Here is an 18299-nt window from a genome sequence, read left to right as displayed (position 1 = left end):
TTGGAAGGGACCTTAAAGATCGACTCATTCCAGGCCCCTGCCATGGGCAGGGACACCTTCCACTAGACCAGGTTGCTCCAAATGCCATCCAGCCTGGCTTTAGAGACTTCCAGGGATAGGGGAGCCGCAGCTTCTCTGGGTACCCTGTGCCAGGGCCTTGCCACCCTCACAGGGAACAATTTCTTCCTAGTATCTGATGTGAACTTGCCCTCTTTCACCTTGAAGCTATCCCCCCATGTCCTATCACTGTCTAAATTCAAGTCAAGACATACTGTCATATATTTGTAGTAATGATTTTAAAAGTTACCAAATTCCTGTAAATTAAGCTTCTAATTGATAGTTTTAAGGGTTGTGCTTCCCGAACTTCCACAGTAACAACTACTTGTGAAGGCAAACAATATGAGCAAAGCATCATTCACATTCAGTATTGTCAAAACTCTAGTCACTGTTTCCACTGCAGACCTCCTGCATTCTCTGGTCATTCTGCTTCTGTTTTAGGGCTGATAAAGAGAAAAGTCTTTATCACTTCAGTTCTGTTCCACACCACCTCCCCCCACCCCTTCACACATTGCCATGTTGCCTGGCCTTTGCTGATGGCTTGCTTTCTTCCTTGCTCTCCTGGCTATAGGCTCTGAAAGTAGATCGTGTTTTTTCTCCTGCCACTGTAATGTAGCTCCTCTGCTAATGGCTGCAGATGTGCCTGTTGCTTACTCCCAGCTGGTATTGCAGCCCTCCAGGCCATCCTTTGGAATGAAGATCCCAGTCTCTGTCACAACTCTGAAAAACTGGGGAGGCTTTTTGCAGGCTGCCAACAACTATTTCATGGGCCTGGTGATGTGATGCCCTCTTTGAGTCCTGGAGTGGCTCCTAATGGCCATGTCCCCCTTCCTCCATGTGCCTCCAGAGAAGTGTAGGGGAAGGAGAGTACTCGGATTACCTTTGTTTCAGTGTTGTATTTGTTTTACTATTTCACTGTCTGACCCAACTTTTATAGAGGGCTTCTGTGGGAGTTGTTCAGGTCTCTTCTGCAACCACTACTATAAACAACTGCACGTGTCTGCTTAGTCTCTCCAAGTTGCATGTGTTGCTGTGGAGGAGGCATGCTATTTATTCAGCTTGTTTATTGGGTGTTTAGTGGGCACCGTTTTCTGAGCTGACCTGAGAAGTGTGTTTAGCCTTGTCTTGTGCAATACTGCTGACTCTAGATGGCATTTGTGTGTGAAAACACCTGCTGTCTCAGTAATCATGTTCATCTGATATGCAATATGAAGATGTGATACAAGATAATCACATCGTATTTAGATAAGATACTTGGTTTGTATGTTGTAGAAAAAAATAAGAGCCAGGCTTCAAAATACTTTAAATGAGCTACTTAAAAAGAGTTTTGGGAGTTACTGTTAGCCTTGTTGGGTGCTGTGGCCACTGGGCAGCCTGCCCAGGGCTGTCACAAAACAGTTTTGCTGGGCAGAAAGAGGTTGGCTGCCGTGGTGCTGCTTTGGGGAGCAGCAAGTATGCACAAAAAATAAACTCAGCTTTGTTCTTTTGGTCCCAAATGTCCTTACACTGATAAATATTAACTTCTCCTTACACGAGGGAGACTTGTTTGTGAGTGAACTGTATAAATAAATATTAATAAATATTTATAATAAATATTAATAAAATTGAGAAAAGTCAAACTTTTTAGTACTTACATACAATAGTAAATATGTGATGTTGCCTGGTCATTTGAGTTCAGTTTGCTTCTTATGTTACAGGCCTTTAGGCAAGTTTTTTACTTTGTAGTATACTAATATTTTCAAAGTTTTTGGGCTAGCTGAATGTAACACCCAATACTGTTATTTCCGATTCTACCTCTGTATTTTTAAATATTAAAAATGGACAGTTGAAAACATATGCACCTTTTATTAATTAGAAGTATATTAATACTGTTCTGTATCTTTTTCTATTTCAGAGTTAACATTGTATGAGCACAGAAAGCAGCAATGGGAGTATGCAGTTTTCTACTGAAGAGGTCTCTCAAGAGCTCATGATTTTTTCCCATCTCTCCTCCTAACATTCCTCCTGCTCCACAGACATGGCTCACCATGCGAGGCCTTCCAGATCAGCCAAAAAAGAAGAGTTAGGCAAAAGGAAAACGAACCAGAGCAAAAAGAAATCCAGCCAAGTGAGAAAGAAAACCACAAAGACTTCCACAAAAGCTGTTAGTTCTGGAAAAGGTAAAAAGCCAGTGCAAGAAAAAGATGTTAAGAAAAAACAGCAAGAAAATAAACCAATCATGAGCTCTTCAGGTAGACTTCTCAGGAGCAGTGTAACCAGAACCTTGTCTGGAGCATCCTGGGTAAGTTTGGAGAAAGCTGACAATATCCTCTTTCACAGCCAGGATTCTTTTGGCATCAATGGCTTTACAATGTCTCTCCGTAACCGATCCTTCTCCCAAAGATTGTACCAAACTCCAGTAATTACAAAACCCAGGAAAGCTGCAGCACAGAAAAAGTCAGAAGCAAAGGAACAATATGAAGAAGCCCTGGCAGTAAAAGAAGAAAAAAATGATGGAACAGGTGAAATAGCTTTGAAACAAGATTTAGTTCAAAATGAGTTACCTGCTCTGCCTGTAGAAGGCTGTCTGTGTATTGCAGGTGAAGACCCCGTCAGGGCATGTGCCAGTCAGATCAAGGAGGCAGAAATATCTGAAACAGATGACTCCATTCCAAACAGTCAGGTGACTGATGATGGTACAGAAGCTTCAGAGGTGAAATCTAAGCATGCAGACCTGCCCTGCAAGCAGATACCCAGTGATGTTGATACGGGTAGTTCGGCTGAAGCATTTGTTGAAGATGCTGCACTGGTGCTTCCATCTTCTCCTTCTGATTCTGTAATTCCTTCTCAATTGAACTCAAAGGTGCATGCAGAGGCTCCCCTCAGTATGGTACCTGACAGTACAGAACCTGACTCCAGCTCTGTGGATACCTCAGACCTCAGCTCAGCAGTACTGATAGAGTCAGTCACACTTGCCAAATTCCACATCGGAGCAGGGTTGGACATGGTGCTTCCTAGGGAAGAACGAGACTTGGATTCTGCATCTCTAGTTACCTCTGAGTTTAACTCACAAGAACATTTATTAGAACATGCAAGGTCACTTGCAGATTCCTGCTTGAAGGCAGGCTGGGATTTGAAATCTGAGAATAAAGACATTGGTTCAAATTCCAGTTCTGTAGCTGCCTCTGAATCAAATTTGCTTTTACATTTTGGAGGTGCAAGCTCACTTGCAGAATACCCCATGAAACTGGTTGTGGATTTTGTACCCATTCACAAAGAACATGATTCAAATTCAGATTTGAGCTTTACAAAAAAGAATTCAGAATTCGACACAAAAAACATATTTACAGTATGTGAACCAGTCTCCAATATACCTTTAAACAATATTGAAGTAGAGGACATTGAACAGCTTGTTAAATGTATTGATGCAGAGGCATTAATTTTGAATTCAGGATATGTCCCCACTTTATCTTCAGATTTAGAAAAAAGCACAGTTGATAAAATCTCTGCTGAAAGCTCTGGACAATTCTCTGCAGGTTTTGTTTCAGAGTTGCCTTCAAGCATGGAAATCTCTGCTCTTGCCTCAGAAAAAGCCATAAATGCAGATCTGCCAGCTGACTCAAGACTGCAGCATAATGATTATTCATCACAGCTGGGAACTGTTGGAGTAAGCTTGAATTTGGTTCAGGACAACGTGAGCAACAGCACTGAAGCAGTTGAGGCCTCAGGGCCATCCTCTCTTAAAAATCCAGCTAGTGATTACCCTGTTCCATATTCATCTCTGCTCCCTATGCTGGAGAAAAAGAAACGAAGGCGTTGTGGAGTCTGTGAGCCCTGTCTGCGGAAAACAAATTGTGAGGAATGCAGCTGTTGCAGGAAGCGCAAAACTAGTCACCGGATATGTAAAAAGAGAAAATGTGAAGAACTGAAAAAGCCACCACCACCAATCACGCTACCTTTTGAGGTAAGACAAAGAAGTTGCAAGTTAAATCACTCTTTTGAGGCTTGAGGTGCCTCTTAAAATTCTGCAAAGGGAAATGCTGACCACAGGACAGCTTTAGAGAGTTCAGTCTTACTGTTGGTGCTAACAGGTTGTGCAGTAACTTCCTCTTGTCATCTACAGAAGTGTAGGTTAGAGTGAGCTGGAGTTAGTCTTGTTCTTGTTGTCTAACTCTGTAAAATCAAAGGTAAATATGGCTTTAACTCTGTGTCCCAGATATTGGTATGTTGGCCAAAACAATGGATTAATTGGAGTGTGTGAAGAAATGAGAAATATTTCAGCACAAAATGTGGGGAGGAGGGAGATTGAGGGTAGTCTTAGGAGACTCTGAATTAATAGGGAGAGTATTGATATTTTAAAATACTGAATGCTAAAAGCAAAGGAAGTCAGGTTGTCTGCTCCTTGGTTCAGTTAAAGTAATTTGCTTGTGATGACAGATTTGGTGGAAATCAATTTATAAACTTCAGGACCAAGTTGTAGCTGCATTTTCCCCTTTCGCATCTCTCTGCCTTTCTAATTGTCTATTCTTCTGTTTCTCTCATTTCACTTCTCTTTCCTCTCTCCCTTTATCTTTTACCACATTCCTCATACATACTTTCTTTTTCTGTGTTACTCATTTTTCTGACCCATCAGCCTTTTAATAACCCAGGTCATAACTTTTGGAACAAAGAGGAGGGGAAAAGACAGTCTGTATGCCCATGTGATAACAGCACTGACCTTCTGAGGGATTTCAGTTTCAAGATAAGGCTTTAAATCAGGTAAGTAGGGAGTTGAACATAGATTTCCCACATCCCAGTTGAATTCCCTGACCCCTGTACTGCAGTGAGACTCTGCACTGCCAGATCCTGCTGGGCGTGTTCTCTTCATATGATCCAGTAGTACCTGAACCACAGAGGGAGAGAGGCTGTCTTGGTAGTTAAATCACTGGGACATTTACCTTGGGATGTGGGAAACTGAGGTTCAAGTCTCTGCACCAGTGTGTACTCTGAGTGCAGCAGTTCACACTGGGGAGAATGCACCTGCAAAACCTTTCTCAAGAGCAATTTCATTAAAATGGTGTATTCTTACAGCAGGTAGAAATTCCCATCAGCTGTGGAGATCTCAGCAGACCTATTGTTTTCGCTGTTCTGTCCTGTGCTTACCAGGGTTGGCAGAGAAGTCTGTTCTGGTTTTAAGGTAGGCAAGCAGAAAGAAAAGTCTTGTAGCAGTGAGGGGATATGATATGTTCCCCTTTGTGGGGGAAGTGTATTTTAAGGTATGATGTTTAGGGAAGTAGGCTTAAACAGTTTGGCTCAGAATTCATTCAAAAACCTCTTTCTGTCTTAACTGCTTCTTAATGCTCTTAAGAAATAGGTGAGAAGAGGGACAGCTGTAATGTGAGTTAAGATAAATACTAAAACAATAAAGGTGGTAGAGACTTATCCTGACTTTCTACAACAAAAGAGTTGTGACATTGTCCTTTTATATATTTAGTCAGTGGGATTGGAGAGGATTCATGGAGTTGAGGTTAGGAAGTGATCTAAAAGCCATGTTTTAAAAAGGGTTTTGGCAGGGTCAGTGAAAGGAAGCACTCCAGCTTTTCTGTAACCTTTGTTTTCCAGGCTAAACGTACTTCTCTTCTTGTTGCTCAGCCTGACCTTCTCCTTGCAGATTAGCTATGTGCCTTCCCCTTTGTCCTCTCTGGGCATTCCTTTTACTTTCTTTATGAGAAATTCCTTGTTTTTATTCTTTTCTTTGGCAGCTTTTAGTTTGGTGTGCTTTTATTTCATTAGGCTGGCCACATTCTGTATGATGCATTCAGAGCTGCACCAGAGGCCTACTTCATTTCTTGTTAAATTTTGTATGAAATTTCAGGGTGCTGCATGAAGGAAATGAAGTATTCCTGACATTTAAGAACATGCTAGGTATTTTCTTATAAAATTACATTTGAATGAAACCTAGTGCCTTTTCAGATATTCTTAGAAAGAGGCCTTGCTTTATTTTCAATCTCTAGAAACTGCTCTGAGGAAATGAGAAAGTATTTCTACAATGTTAGATCAGCTCTTTCAGGGTGTTGAGATACAGGGGAAGGTGTTGGGGGATGGGGAATGCTATCACTCAGTTTGGCAGCTATCCTTTAGGTAAGATTGCAGAGAATTCCATTGTTTTCCCAGGCTTCTGTGACAGTAATGTGTTCCAAATAAAAAGCACCTGAGGAAAACCCAAACTGTAGGTCTCTGTCCATGGTATGGAAAGTGAACATAAATAATTAAAAGAAATGAGGTTGGCTTCAGTGTGTTCTTTGTTTGGAAGAGTCATGCTTCTTTTTCTCATGTTGATGGAATGTAAGCATTTTTTGGAGGTGATTCACTGGGAGGAGGGTGTAGGGGGATAAAGCTGGAGCATAGTTTAAATGTTGGAGTTTTCCCTTAAAGGAATGATCTCTCCCCATTCTGACTAAAAAAATGCAAAAGTCCCAGTGAAGTCAGGGAGAGCTGTGTGCATTAAATGGCTGTATAGCCACTGTGGGGGTTGGCAGTCAGTACCGGCTGCTTATGAAAGAAAAAGTGTTGGTTTTCTTTAAGAACTTAAGTGGATTTACAGTTACAGGGAGTGAGGCCTGGCCGGTAGAAGCCATGAATGTAAACTGAAGTGCATATTCCAACACCCATGCCCACGTGTGCACTCAGCCCTTGAAGAATATCAGTTGCATGTTTGGAACTGGCATTAGTTAGGTTGCTGTTATTTCGATTAATTCACACATAGCCCAGATAAAGATTTGAAAACTATACTGGACTTGAAAAATGCCATTTAAAAATAACAGCCACATAAACCTTCAGTGGTACTGTGCCTTCCTGAATGTAATGGTTTTTGCAGGGATGTGACATCATGAAAGTCTGGATAAGGCATTGTGGGCTCTAGTTCCCAGTCTCTGTGTGTAGCAGTATTGTTGCATGTAATGCCTCTCTTCTGAGGAATTCACACTGTGCATGTTTGGTTTGGAGCTGGTAAAGAAAAATCCTAAAATATATAAGGGAAAACATTTTTTTGCTTATTGAATGTTTTTTTGAAAGAGCAGCCTAGTAAATGAAATGTAAGGAAGCTTTTATAAGAAGAGGAAGAAGGCTTTATCTTGGGTTGCTGTCCCTCTCAGAAGGAATAATGCCGGAATACTTCACAGTGAAGAGTTTGTAAAGCTGACCCACATGGGATTATGATGCTGCCACATTTTTATCTTGTCTTTAAAGACTGTTTCCTGAAACAGTATTGCACTTACTGAGGGCTATTTCACAGCTATTTTGTTCCAAAAAGCAGAATTAATTCCAAGCAGTGGTCTGCTTTGCTGCCATTGCATTGCTGTCAGGGCTGTCTTCATGAGTTGCAGTGTGGAGCGAGGATTTTGTAAGCTTCAAAAGTAGCACGTGGCCAGGAAAGGTGGCTCCTGGTTTATTTTCTCTTCTCCCTGGCAAAAGGATTCCGGCTGCGGCCCGGCGGGCGCTGCAGATGGAGCGGCGCAGCCGCGGCTGGTGCTGGCCGTGCTCGGGGCTCAGCCGGCGGCGGCTCCCAGCGCTCTCCTACCGGAGCTCTTGCCCTGGCCTGCCAGGCCGAGCAGCTCTGCTTGGCCTGCTGCGCTTGGAGGGGTTCATGACCCCACAGCTCCTCTTGCCTGAAAAGGCCATGAACTTACAGGGCTGCTGCTGCGTCAGTGTGGGAAGCCCTGCTCGCCAAGGCTGCTTTCTGCAGAGCTTATCAAGGCAAGGTGCTTACATTTTAGGGTTCTACCTAGGCAGGGAGCCCTCTTGGGTTGAAAGCATTTGCTGGGGAGAGCTTTAATTCCTCTTAGAACTAAATTGCTAGATTTAGTGGGACCTGTAGTCAACAAACTGACCAAAAAAATGAGGTCACTGAGTGTTATTTCACTTGGGTTGCCCAAGGTGTCTCCAGACATCTTATTTAATAGCTGTAATCTGAGTAACATGAAATATTAAATGACAATAGGGTCTGCTTGTCTGTGGGTTTTTAACACACTGCTGAAAAACCCAGACATATTAAAAAAGGATTCTGCAATTCAAGTTGGTTGGGAACTTTCCAGTAAGCCATTCCCTGAATGGAAAATGCTGAATGAACAGGAGTGCCTCACAACTACTGTCTTAATGCAACTATTTAAGTTTCTTGAGGCTTGAGAAATGAAATTTCTGTTTAAAACTTGAAAAGGGGATGAGAATTATTAGAAGATATTAGTGGTAAGGGCTTTTTGCCTGATGCAGACCAGGGACTTGGACTTTGGTCTCCCACATCCCATCTGTCTCCTCTTGAATTTTTGAAAGTTTTGCTCTGCTTTGGAACAAAATCAAGTGTCAAAATCTAAAAAAAAACAAAAACAAAAAAACCCAAAAAAAAGCAAAATTGAATTCTTGTTTTCTAGCCAGGCCCAACTATAATCAAGAAATTTAGACTTTGTGATATTTATTTTACCATAGACTCCAGAGATATTTAAGCCACTTGATTTTTAGAATGAGTGCACATAAAAACTCCTGAGTACGATCCTTGGGAGTTTTGTAAGGGCATAGCACACAGCTAGAGAAGTTTGGTAATGTGTGTGATGAGGAGAGCTGCAAACAGCCTTCCCTACCCCACAGAAGCAGGGCAGGGAGCTGGAGTTGTGCATTTTACTCTTATTTTACACAGACACTCATACTCTGTGAGATTGTTAAATAATTACAGCTATTTAATTACAACTTTGCCATTTCTCTGTGTTCCTGTGTGTGGACTATAATGCAGTCTAAATTACAGGAAGATGGATTAGTTTATGCTCTAGTTATTGTCAGAGGCTGTATTTAACAGGTTGCCTCTTCACTGCTCCTTATTTTCTGTGTTGGTTCTTAAAGCTTTTATGGGGAAATTATTTGAAGAGGTTTCTTTCCTTCCTTGTGTCTGAGGACCCCTAACATGAAGTTACAAAGAAATCTGAAACTACTATCCAGTGCTGTCCAGTGCATGCACCAGTGTAGGGACTAAATCAGAATATGGGTATCTTAGGTTTCTAAGCAAACAAGATACTGTTCTTCCCACCACCCCCCCGCCCCGTGTTGTAAAGCATCTTAAGTAGCCAAAACTACAAAGAAGAATCAGATGACCAAGTGTTGTGTGATTTCCACTCTCTCATTTTTAATGTGCAAAAAGACCCTTGCAGACTTGGGGTATTTGTGGGAAAAAAAATAAATTCGTATTTTAATTTATACCTTTTCCTAAATTCTCTTTATTACATCATTCCAGTGCAACAAATTAAGAACTTAGATACAAGGTAGCATCAGACAGCAAAAAATGGGCAACGGCTTTCTCTGATTTAATTGCTGCAATGGGGAATGAGTTGTGTGTCCACGTCTGAGCATTTCTGCTATTTGACTTTTGCACTAATAAGTGGACAGTAATTACATTACAGTGTAGCACTAGATAAGAAAACAGATTGCAGTTTGTAGCTGATGAAAAGGTGTTCTTACTGGTTTTTATCTTTAGTGCGTATATCAGTGGCCAACGTTCTGGTTTAGATGTCAACTGCGAATTGTTTCGGTGAATGCTTCGGTGTTATTTGTACGCTGTTACTTGTTTGTTGCCCCTCGTTAGCAAATGTCTGTGTGATCCATGAGGGCTCGCTGTGACAATCGGTAGAGCTGTGACCCCTCCGTCCTCCTTCCATCCGGATGAACGTTTTCAGCAGGTGGAGTCGTGAGAAAGTAATGGCCCTTGATGTTTCTATGGTGGCCAGCTCTCACGGCAGTCCGTCGGCAGTCGATTTGTTCCGTTGGGTGCCATAGGAGTAGATCAAGATGGAGGAGTATCTTTCACCGGGCCTGCGGTGGGAGGGCAGGGGCCGTCGGCTCTTGAGTCTGGTGGGCGCTGCGCTCCCGGCCCCAGGCTGAGCTTTTGGAGGGGGCCGCCGTAGCGTCGCGTCCCCTCGGCTTGGGAGAGCAGGTGAAGGCAGGCCCCGCGGCTGCGGCCTCCACCGGGTGAGCGGCGATTCCTGCTCTTCCCAGGACGATCCGGCTGCGGAGCCCCACCGCGGCCGCCGGGGCCCGGCGACGCATCCCCAGCGCCGCTCGCGGAGAGGGTCGGGGCTGTGCCGCCCGGTGCGCGGCGGTGTGCGCACGCGTGCGGGTGCGCGGGGGCCGTGTCCTCGCCTGACCCCGTTCTCGTCGCAGCCCTCGCCGAGCCGAGCGAGCCCGTCCCCGGTGCTCGGGGCGGGTGGCCCTCGCCGCCCGCGCCGTGCCCGGGGCGGCGCCGGCTCCGCGGGTGCGGTGGGTCCGTGCCGGCTCTTGCAGGAGCCCCTTTGTTCGGGCGGGAGGCCGCGGGGGGGGCGCTGCGGGACGCCGCGCGCTCCCGCGGGGCCGCACGCGGCGCGCGCCCGCGCGGCCGCCGCTGCGGCAGGAAGCAAAGATGGCGGGGCAGGGCGGCCGTCGGCGTGAGGGGAAACGCGGGGCTCCCGCGATGTGAGGGGCGCCGCGGGGGCGGCGGACGGGCCGCCGCGAGCCGCCGCCGGACCCTGGAAGGGCCGCGTGTAAAGCACTCGGGGTATTGCAGAAATATCGCTGTTCCGTAATAAAAACCCGCCTGCCTTTCGGACCACAACTTACACTCTGCAATTTGATGTTTTTTTAGGTTCTAACAGAAAACAAAAGGCCCCAGAGGAGGAAGCAGAGAGTTTTAAAGGTAACCGATGATTGCTTTGATATTTATCCCCTCCCATTCTGAGCAGCGTTTTCTTGTCATCCAGCCCAGGAAGGCAAAGGGTTAAAGGCTGGGTAGCGGCCCTTTCCAGCTATTAAGCAGATTAGCTAATTTTAAAAGCACAGAACATGTCCTTTCTTTCCTCTTTCTCTCCAGCATGTTGTAGACATATTTGAACCTCCCTGCACAAGTCTGTAGACCAAAAATTTGCTTTCCCTTGCGCTGAACGTTCCCTTTATTTCTTCTGTTCCTAGTTTCATACTTCCAACGGTAACAGCTAAATGTTTTTAGCATACAGGTTTTATGGCATCTGAAATTTCATGTGAGAAGTCAACGTTACACTGCAAGCCAAGTTAACCGAAGTGGAATTTTTATACTTACTTTATTGAAGTTTTGATTTCCTCTCTTTCTTTTAACTTTAGAATACCTCAACTGAAACTGAAAGTCCTGTAAACTTACAACCACCTTCAGTTTCAGTGTTAACATGTTCCTTCCACACTTTAAAGATGGCTATGTTTCATGATAACAAAGATTGGTCTTGCAAATGTCTTCGTTTTTATACCAAAATACAGACTTGCTGCACTCATGACTAATGTTTTGGGTTGTTTGGGTTTTTTTAAAAGTAACAGGTAGTGTATTGATACTGCTTCTCTCAGTCAATCTTTAGAATGCTCTAAATAGAATTAAGTCATTAATTCTGTTGTTGCAAATAACAAGTTGGAGGATGCATGGGGCAAGTAAGATGGATGGTGTGGGTAAGATGAAGCTAGTGAAAACACAACCAACAGTATGTTGTTAAGCAAATATAGCATGTTGTTAAAAGTACTTTGTTGAATTATTCTCCTATATCAGCTAAATGTATTAAGATAGTTAAGTATTGTTTCAGTACACTAAAATTTCAGACGTTGTTGGACATATTGGATTTGATAAATGCTGACTGGTCTGTAGTGTCATTTTACTTGAAAACATGCCATTTTCTTAACACTTATGTTGTCACTGTTACACATTACAGAAACTTTGGTAAGACAAACCAAAGTTAAGATCAACTAAGGGGCAAATAACCTGTCCAACTCAAGGGTGTCTGTCTTTTCATGTGGGGTAGTTGTGCAAACCACATACCAGTGTGATAATACTAATCGTGGTTGTACAATGCTAGCAAAGGTTAGTGATCTTTTTTTGCACTGAAATAAGCCATAAAAATATTAGCATTTTTCTTGTTCTGGATGTGATTTTAATGACTCATTTTAATACTGCTGCTCTTTGTAATATAATACATGGATGTAGCTAATACTTGAAGTATTTGCTCATTCCATCTTTTGTGCTTTTGACAGTAGCATGCAAAATAAGGAATGTTTGTAAAGCAGTCAGTTTATAAGGTGTAATTTGTGTGATGCCTCTTCTGGCAAGGTGTGGAAAAATGTGTTTATTTGGTCACAGACAGTTACCTTGTGTTGGGTGTCTGTCTGCAGTCATGGCTCATGGTTGGTGTTGAGATTTTCCTCTTGAGTTCATTTTGCCACTGTTTGTGATTTGATGGCCCAGCAGGTTGCTATGTAATATGAGTCTGTCATTCCTCTCCTTTCCAAAAAGTGTTCTGAAGGGGTTTTTTCCACCCTTGGCTCTTGAATGGAAAGGCTTGTCTGGTCCTGTGTGTGTGCATAGTATCCACGTCAATTGTTGGACCTGGGATGATTTCTGGTTTGACTTTTCCTTTGCTGAGCTGATTCTGTGGTATTTCCTCTTTGTTTTTCCTTTTTATTCTTTGTGTTTTCTAGTATTTGTATTTGTTTTGTGGTGCTGAAGTGTATTTCCTAAGAGATTATCCGATTGCATTCCCCAAAGAAAGCACAGTACCTCTGAAGGCATCTCACGGGGTGCTGCATTGGGGTTGGCCTTTGGTTTTGGGTGGGAGAAGGGAGGCTGAGCATCTCAAGTTACACTGCAGCTCTGTCAGCTGCAGTAAACTTTTAAAAAGCTGCATAATTTGCGGCCTTTTTACTAGGGCATTTTTTAGAAATGTGGCATTATGTTACATGACTCTAACCTGGCCTCTGCTGTTGGTGGGACAGCTGTGTAAAGTAGTGTTGTCTTATCTGTTGAATTATGACTTCAGTGTTTGATTTTATGATTGGTGGTGGCAGAGAGCATCTGGCCATTGCATACAGGCTTTGACATTTGACAAAATTTCAACATGATGTGTCCTTTTTTCATTGTATTTTCTTCAAGTAGTATTCTTTAGTTTCTTAAAGGAGGATTTGTAGTACTTTCTTCCAATAATACATGGGAGTTTGGTTTTTTTCCTAGCTCTCCTAAGTTTTGATGGATGCATGTTTATTTTCTTAGAGGGCTTGTGTTCTAACTGTGCTGCTGAGGACCAAACCAGTCACCAATTCTGTACAGGGGAAAATAAGCAGTGCTTTCCAGTTGGGTTGAACATGTAAAAGAAACGGGCCAGGAGACCTTCTGCTCCTTGGTTATGCCTTTATTAGAGAAGGGCCTAGAGGTGGGGGCTCGGGGATGCGCGCCGCCGCCGCTGCTCCCAATGGTCGACGTCCAGGAGGAGGGCTCACGCAGGCCTGTCATTTCCAGCAGGACTGGGGCCTCTACGCTCGCAGGGATCATCCCAAGGCTCCTCTTGGGCTCAGAAGCCTGAGGGGGTCTCCGTGCTCGAGTGCTGTCCAAGCCATGGTGACCCACTTGTTGGGCTGGAATCGATGTAGTTAGCTCCGTTAGGTCCTCCACAGCACGCAGCGCGGAGTCTTTTTGTGTGTTTTAAAGTGGCTCGTTGGGTAGGGTAGTTTTATTCTCAGGCGGCAATATGATTTTAATATGCATGTGCGCGCAAGTCCATATGGGAAATGTGGCGTCCATTCTGGGAAGCAGCGGCTGGGTTACCCGACGAGTTAGAGGGGATGAGGGGTACAAACAACTAAAGGTAGGGTGATAAAACAGGTAAAACAGATGAGAACTCTTTAACAGCGAACTCTTAGAATTGAAGGGGGTAGGTACATTAACTGGGACATTAACCGGGAGTTTTAACTGGGATTAGAACAAGAACAGGTAACACAGTTGGAACAGAAACAGGTAAATTCCTGTGCAGTCTGAACATTCCCAATTTTATTCATAACAGAACAGATATAAGCAAGACTGAAAGTGATACACACTATTATACTGAACCTTTCGTGTATTATTTATAGTTTTCCATACTCATGCCTTCTGGTAATTGGGCAACTCATTTAGGAAATTCATCTGTGCCGTAAATACTATATTAGGTTCTCCATGTTTATTTTGAAAGAACATCTGAAATATTCATCACTTTTAGCAAGCAAGTGCTCATTAAAGAAACAGTCTTTGTAAGCTCACAGTAATGGATACAAGGGAAGGAATATACTTAGTTTTCCTTAGGGTTTATCTTGTGTTCTTTTCCCAGTTAAGCAGACACTTTTTTAATTTTATTCCTCATAATGGAAAATCTATGTAGAAGAGGTTCATACTTAAAAATTAATTTGCCTGCATTTTGAAAGTCACATTATACACCCAGCTTCACTTTAAGCATCGTCCTTTTTAGCCAATTAGTGGCTCAGCTTGGGCAGTGCAGTGTACCTCTTCCTGAGGATGGGGGAATGTTTGCAGTCATTTCCAAGTTCATTACCACAGAGCTTAGAAGAATTGGGCAGTTGCACATGGCCTTGTGTTGTCAGGGCAATCTACACATGTAGGCAGCGGTGGCACCAGTAAGGAAACCTCCCCACAGATCAGGAGGCAGCTGGTGAAGCACAATCTCTGGTCTTTCCTGTGGATTCTGGGGAGCCTGGGCTGCCTTTTGGATGGCTGTGGGTGTTCGTTGCCCTGATGGAGATTAAAGAAGCCCAAAACAACAACAAAACAAAAGGATGAAGGAAAAAAGGGAGGGGAAAAATAGGGAGGAGACCATGAGAGAAATCCAGGCTGACATGTGCAGTGCTGAGTGAGCCCGCATGGTCTGTGTTCTCTCTTCTGTTTGCATGTTTCTTCAGAAACGCTGTGACGGTGCTCGGGGCACCAGCAAAGTGCCAACAGCACCTGCTCACGCTCCTAAATCTCCTCGGCTGAAGGCAAGCCAAAGGCCAGAGATGACTCAGTATCTAGAACTTTGAGGTTCTTTATAAACATAATATTAGGAACATGAAATTTTCATTTCCATCAAGGCTACAAATAGCTGATTGAGCACCCTCTTAATTTTTCTTCTCCACGTATACAAAGCAGAGTCTTGTAAAAAAAAACAATAAAAAACAAACAACTTTAAAACATAAAGGTGTCTTGGCAGACTTGCTGTTGCCCTCTTTATAATGCAGTTTTAGTTTTGCAGCTCAAAGAAGCTAGAAACACTTTTTTGATCAAGGTCATACATGTGTTAAGGTTTAGGAAAGCAAGTGCTAAAGTTCATGATAATGCTTGGAGTGAGCAAGGACTGAACTGACTTGGAACATTTATTCTAAATTATGGTGTATATTTTTAATGCAGAATATCTGCCAAAATATTTAGCTGAATTAATTTAAATTTTATTACCTTTTCCCCTTTAAACTGAGACATGAGCAAGTCAATGAATGGAATTGCACTGCTGTGCAATTTTACAGGAGCAGAAGGAAGAATAGTACAATACAAGTTGGAAAGGATGTTGTCCGGAAAGACTTATCATATTTGTTGTGGGTTTTTTTAAATAGACATTATCACTTTGGAGCATATTCTTTCAGTAAATACCAGTTAACATTGCGTTGAGTACTGGTTGAAAGTTTCTGCGTGTTTTTTACTCCCTGTCTTTTTGCTCCCTTTTTTTGATAGGTAGACCTTACTTGTGGTAACAGCATCCTACACAAACCATTTAACCTGTATTTTTAAAAGTAAGATGATTAACTTCGCTGTTGCCTGGATTTTTTCAACAATTTTTGAAAGAAATGTTGTCATTTTCACCTTTTTCAAACTGAATGTGCATCTGTCTAAATGGGATTAAATCTTTAAATTCTTTTTGCTTTTGTTAGACTCGTGCAACCATTTGATGTGAGCAGGCATGATTATGGTTGTAATTTAGCATAGGGCATTTGCCTGTGCAGCTTTCCCAGCACTTCCACATGAATACACTTGTGAACGTATGAAGCACTTGCGTGTTGTTTGTACAGTTCTGCCAGGACTACTCATGTATGTAGATGTTTTTGAATTGAGCTCTAACAAAGAAAGCTTTTGTAAGTGATCTGTAAATTATTAATCTTACTCTAATTATTTTCTAATCCTTAATTTTTCCAGTTTCTGGTGGAGCTGAAGCCTGTTCCTTGTGGACTCTTTTCATGGGATATGCAGAGATGCTGTGCTGCCCTTGTCCTGTGTTCCTGGAGGGCTCCCTTATTTTGTGCTGCTCCCTCTCCCATCCCTCCTTTCGCGTCCCTGTGCTTGCTCAGCGGCACACCATGCTGCTCTTTGCCCCACAGCTCCCCTAGACGTTGAGGGAAGAAAGGCACGGTGTCCTGGAGAGGAGACAGGGAGGAGCAGGGTTTTCTGTTTTAACTCCTTTGTTGCTGTAGCAAAGCAGTTGTGAGAGTAGTGCCACTCCTCAGGGATTGGTGGGGGCAGAGGCACATGGAGGCTGGGAGGTGTTGGGTAAGGCCAGGCTGAACCTCATGATCACAGTGATTTTGAAGGAGTTTGCATGTTTTGAATCACTATTGATTTGTAGATCTTGAGTCTCATGGTATGTTTTAGTGTAGGGCCTTGCATTTTATTGTATTGTGTTGTATATCCATTTTATTTATTGTATTGTATTCCATTCTATTGTATTTAGAATTGGAGCTTCAGAAAAGGTAGAAAATGTGTTTCTGATGAAAAATGACATAAAATATCCAGTAAAAGCAGCATAGCTTGTGGAAACGAGGAAAATGTACATGTGGAGATAAAGGTCAGTTGTGCAGGTATATTGATCGATATGTTGTTTATATGTTCTTAATGAAGTATTACAAAATAAACACAAGGTTTCTCTTCTGGGCATGTTGCTTTGTTGGTATTGTTTGCATTCACTGCTGTATTATGAGCTTTATTCAATAATTGTACTTGCTGTATTTAATGCAGGCATTGAAATAACTAAGGTAGCTCTGCCAGTTCCAGTAGTCTGTTCTCAGTGTGCTGCTGGCCATACATTTTTTGACAGTAATATCTAAAAATGCTTTGAAAATGAGTGCTGCCTATTTAGGATCTGATAACGTATTGCTAAGCAAGTTTGTTTATGGCTTTTAGAAATTTAAATGGGAGAAAACCATTGAGAAGCACTAAACTTACCTGAGTGGCAGCAGATTTTTCATGTTTGTGATTTTTTTTTCTTTCTGCCATGTTATACCAAGATTTTTGTTTAGTGTTACTGATTATGGGAAAGTTAATTTAGCTGATAATATGACAGCAAACTTTCCCATTGACATTAGTAGGAGCCTTGCTTTTGTCGAGACCAAGAGATGTGATTCATACTAAAATAAATCCCTAATTATAGGATTTCGCTGGGGAGGCAGGAAGAATTTATGCTTTCTTTTTAAATGTTAAGTGCATGAAACTTAAATGATGTAAAGAAAAAGGAAAACAGCACTTACATTTAAGCAACAAAAAAAAAATCCTTTCTGATCTACTTATGTAAATTAGTATATGGACTATATGCAAGGCTGTCCTTGTTGTCTTAACAACTTTCATGTTAAGTCTTCTAGAATATTAGGATTTTTTGAAGCTGACTTACTACTGAGTGGTTTGTGTCTTGACTGAATTCTTTCCACAGTGTTTTTTGTTGGTGCTGTCTGTATTACATTGTAGTTTGATCAGTGCCCTGTAGTAAAATGGGGCTCCACATTTAATTTTCCTAAAATAAAGGGTTTACTAGACTTGTGAATAAGAGGAAAAACTGCTCTGTGTGTGTAAATGCAAAGCATTCACTTTCATGACAGATGATCACTGAATTCTGTGGTGCAAACACCACTCTTGCAGTGCTGCTTCATAACAGCATTGCTGTTATTCCAGGATGGGAGTGAAAGCTGCAACTGCTGTAAAAGAGCAAGTGGAAGTTACAGTGCAAATTCTGCCTTGAGTTTTACTTAAACCATAGGTGTGGAAACTCTCAGACAGAAAAGGAAACATAATTTGCAGTTTTTTTAGGCTTTTTTTTCCTCATGAGAGTAAGCAAAACATAGATGAAAAATCCTAAATACTGCTGCCTCATAGCCTGGTGCCTTAAGAGATCAGCATGACTTTTTTTTGGTTTGTTTTAAATCTGAGTTAAGCTGCTCCTGTCACTGAATTTTCTATTTCTAAAGGCTATTAGTTACTCCTTTCTGTCTTGTAGCCCCTCATCAGCTTTAAAACTAGATTAGAATGGTATTGTGTGCCCTTAGCACTTCTGGTTTGAGAGCTGCTACTAACATGTAGTAACTTGTAAATAATGTAATTGGTTGTAAGGCAGGTGGTGGGGCACAGAACTGTGGTCCTAAATTAAGGAGCTGAATATCTTCCTGGTTAGATTACAGGAACTGTGGAAAGTTACGTTGTTAGCCTAGCA

At 42.4% G+C, this 18299-nt stretch overlaps 1 protein-coding gene across 1 annotated transcript in view; it reads left to right on the top strand.

Moving 5' to 3' along the window:
• Window positions 1-1963: 1963 nt before the first annotated feature.
• Window positions 1964-18299, top strand: part of TET1 (tet methylcytosine dioxygenase 1) — a 57142-nt gene continuing 40806 nt past the window's right edge. The window contains 2 exon segments of the mRNA XM_066324391.1: window positions 1964-4000; window positions 10673-10723. Of these exon segments, the coding sequence (XP_066180488.1) occupies window positions 2075-4000; window positions 10673-10723 (1977 nt within the window). The 5' untranslated portion in view covers window positions 1964-2074.

Source organism: Sylvia atricapilla, chromosome 8 (assembly GCF_009819655.1).
Source record: "Sylvia atricapilla isolate bSylAtr1 chromosome 8, bSylAtr1.pri, whole genome shotgun sequence".
NCBI classification, from domain to species: Eukaryota; Metazoa; Chordata; class Aves; order Passeriformes; family Sylviidae; genus Sylvia; species Sylvia atricapilla.
The sequence above is the reverse complement of the archived record's forward strand: the minus strand, read 5'-3'. Positions and strand labels throughout refer to the sequence as shown.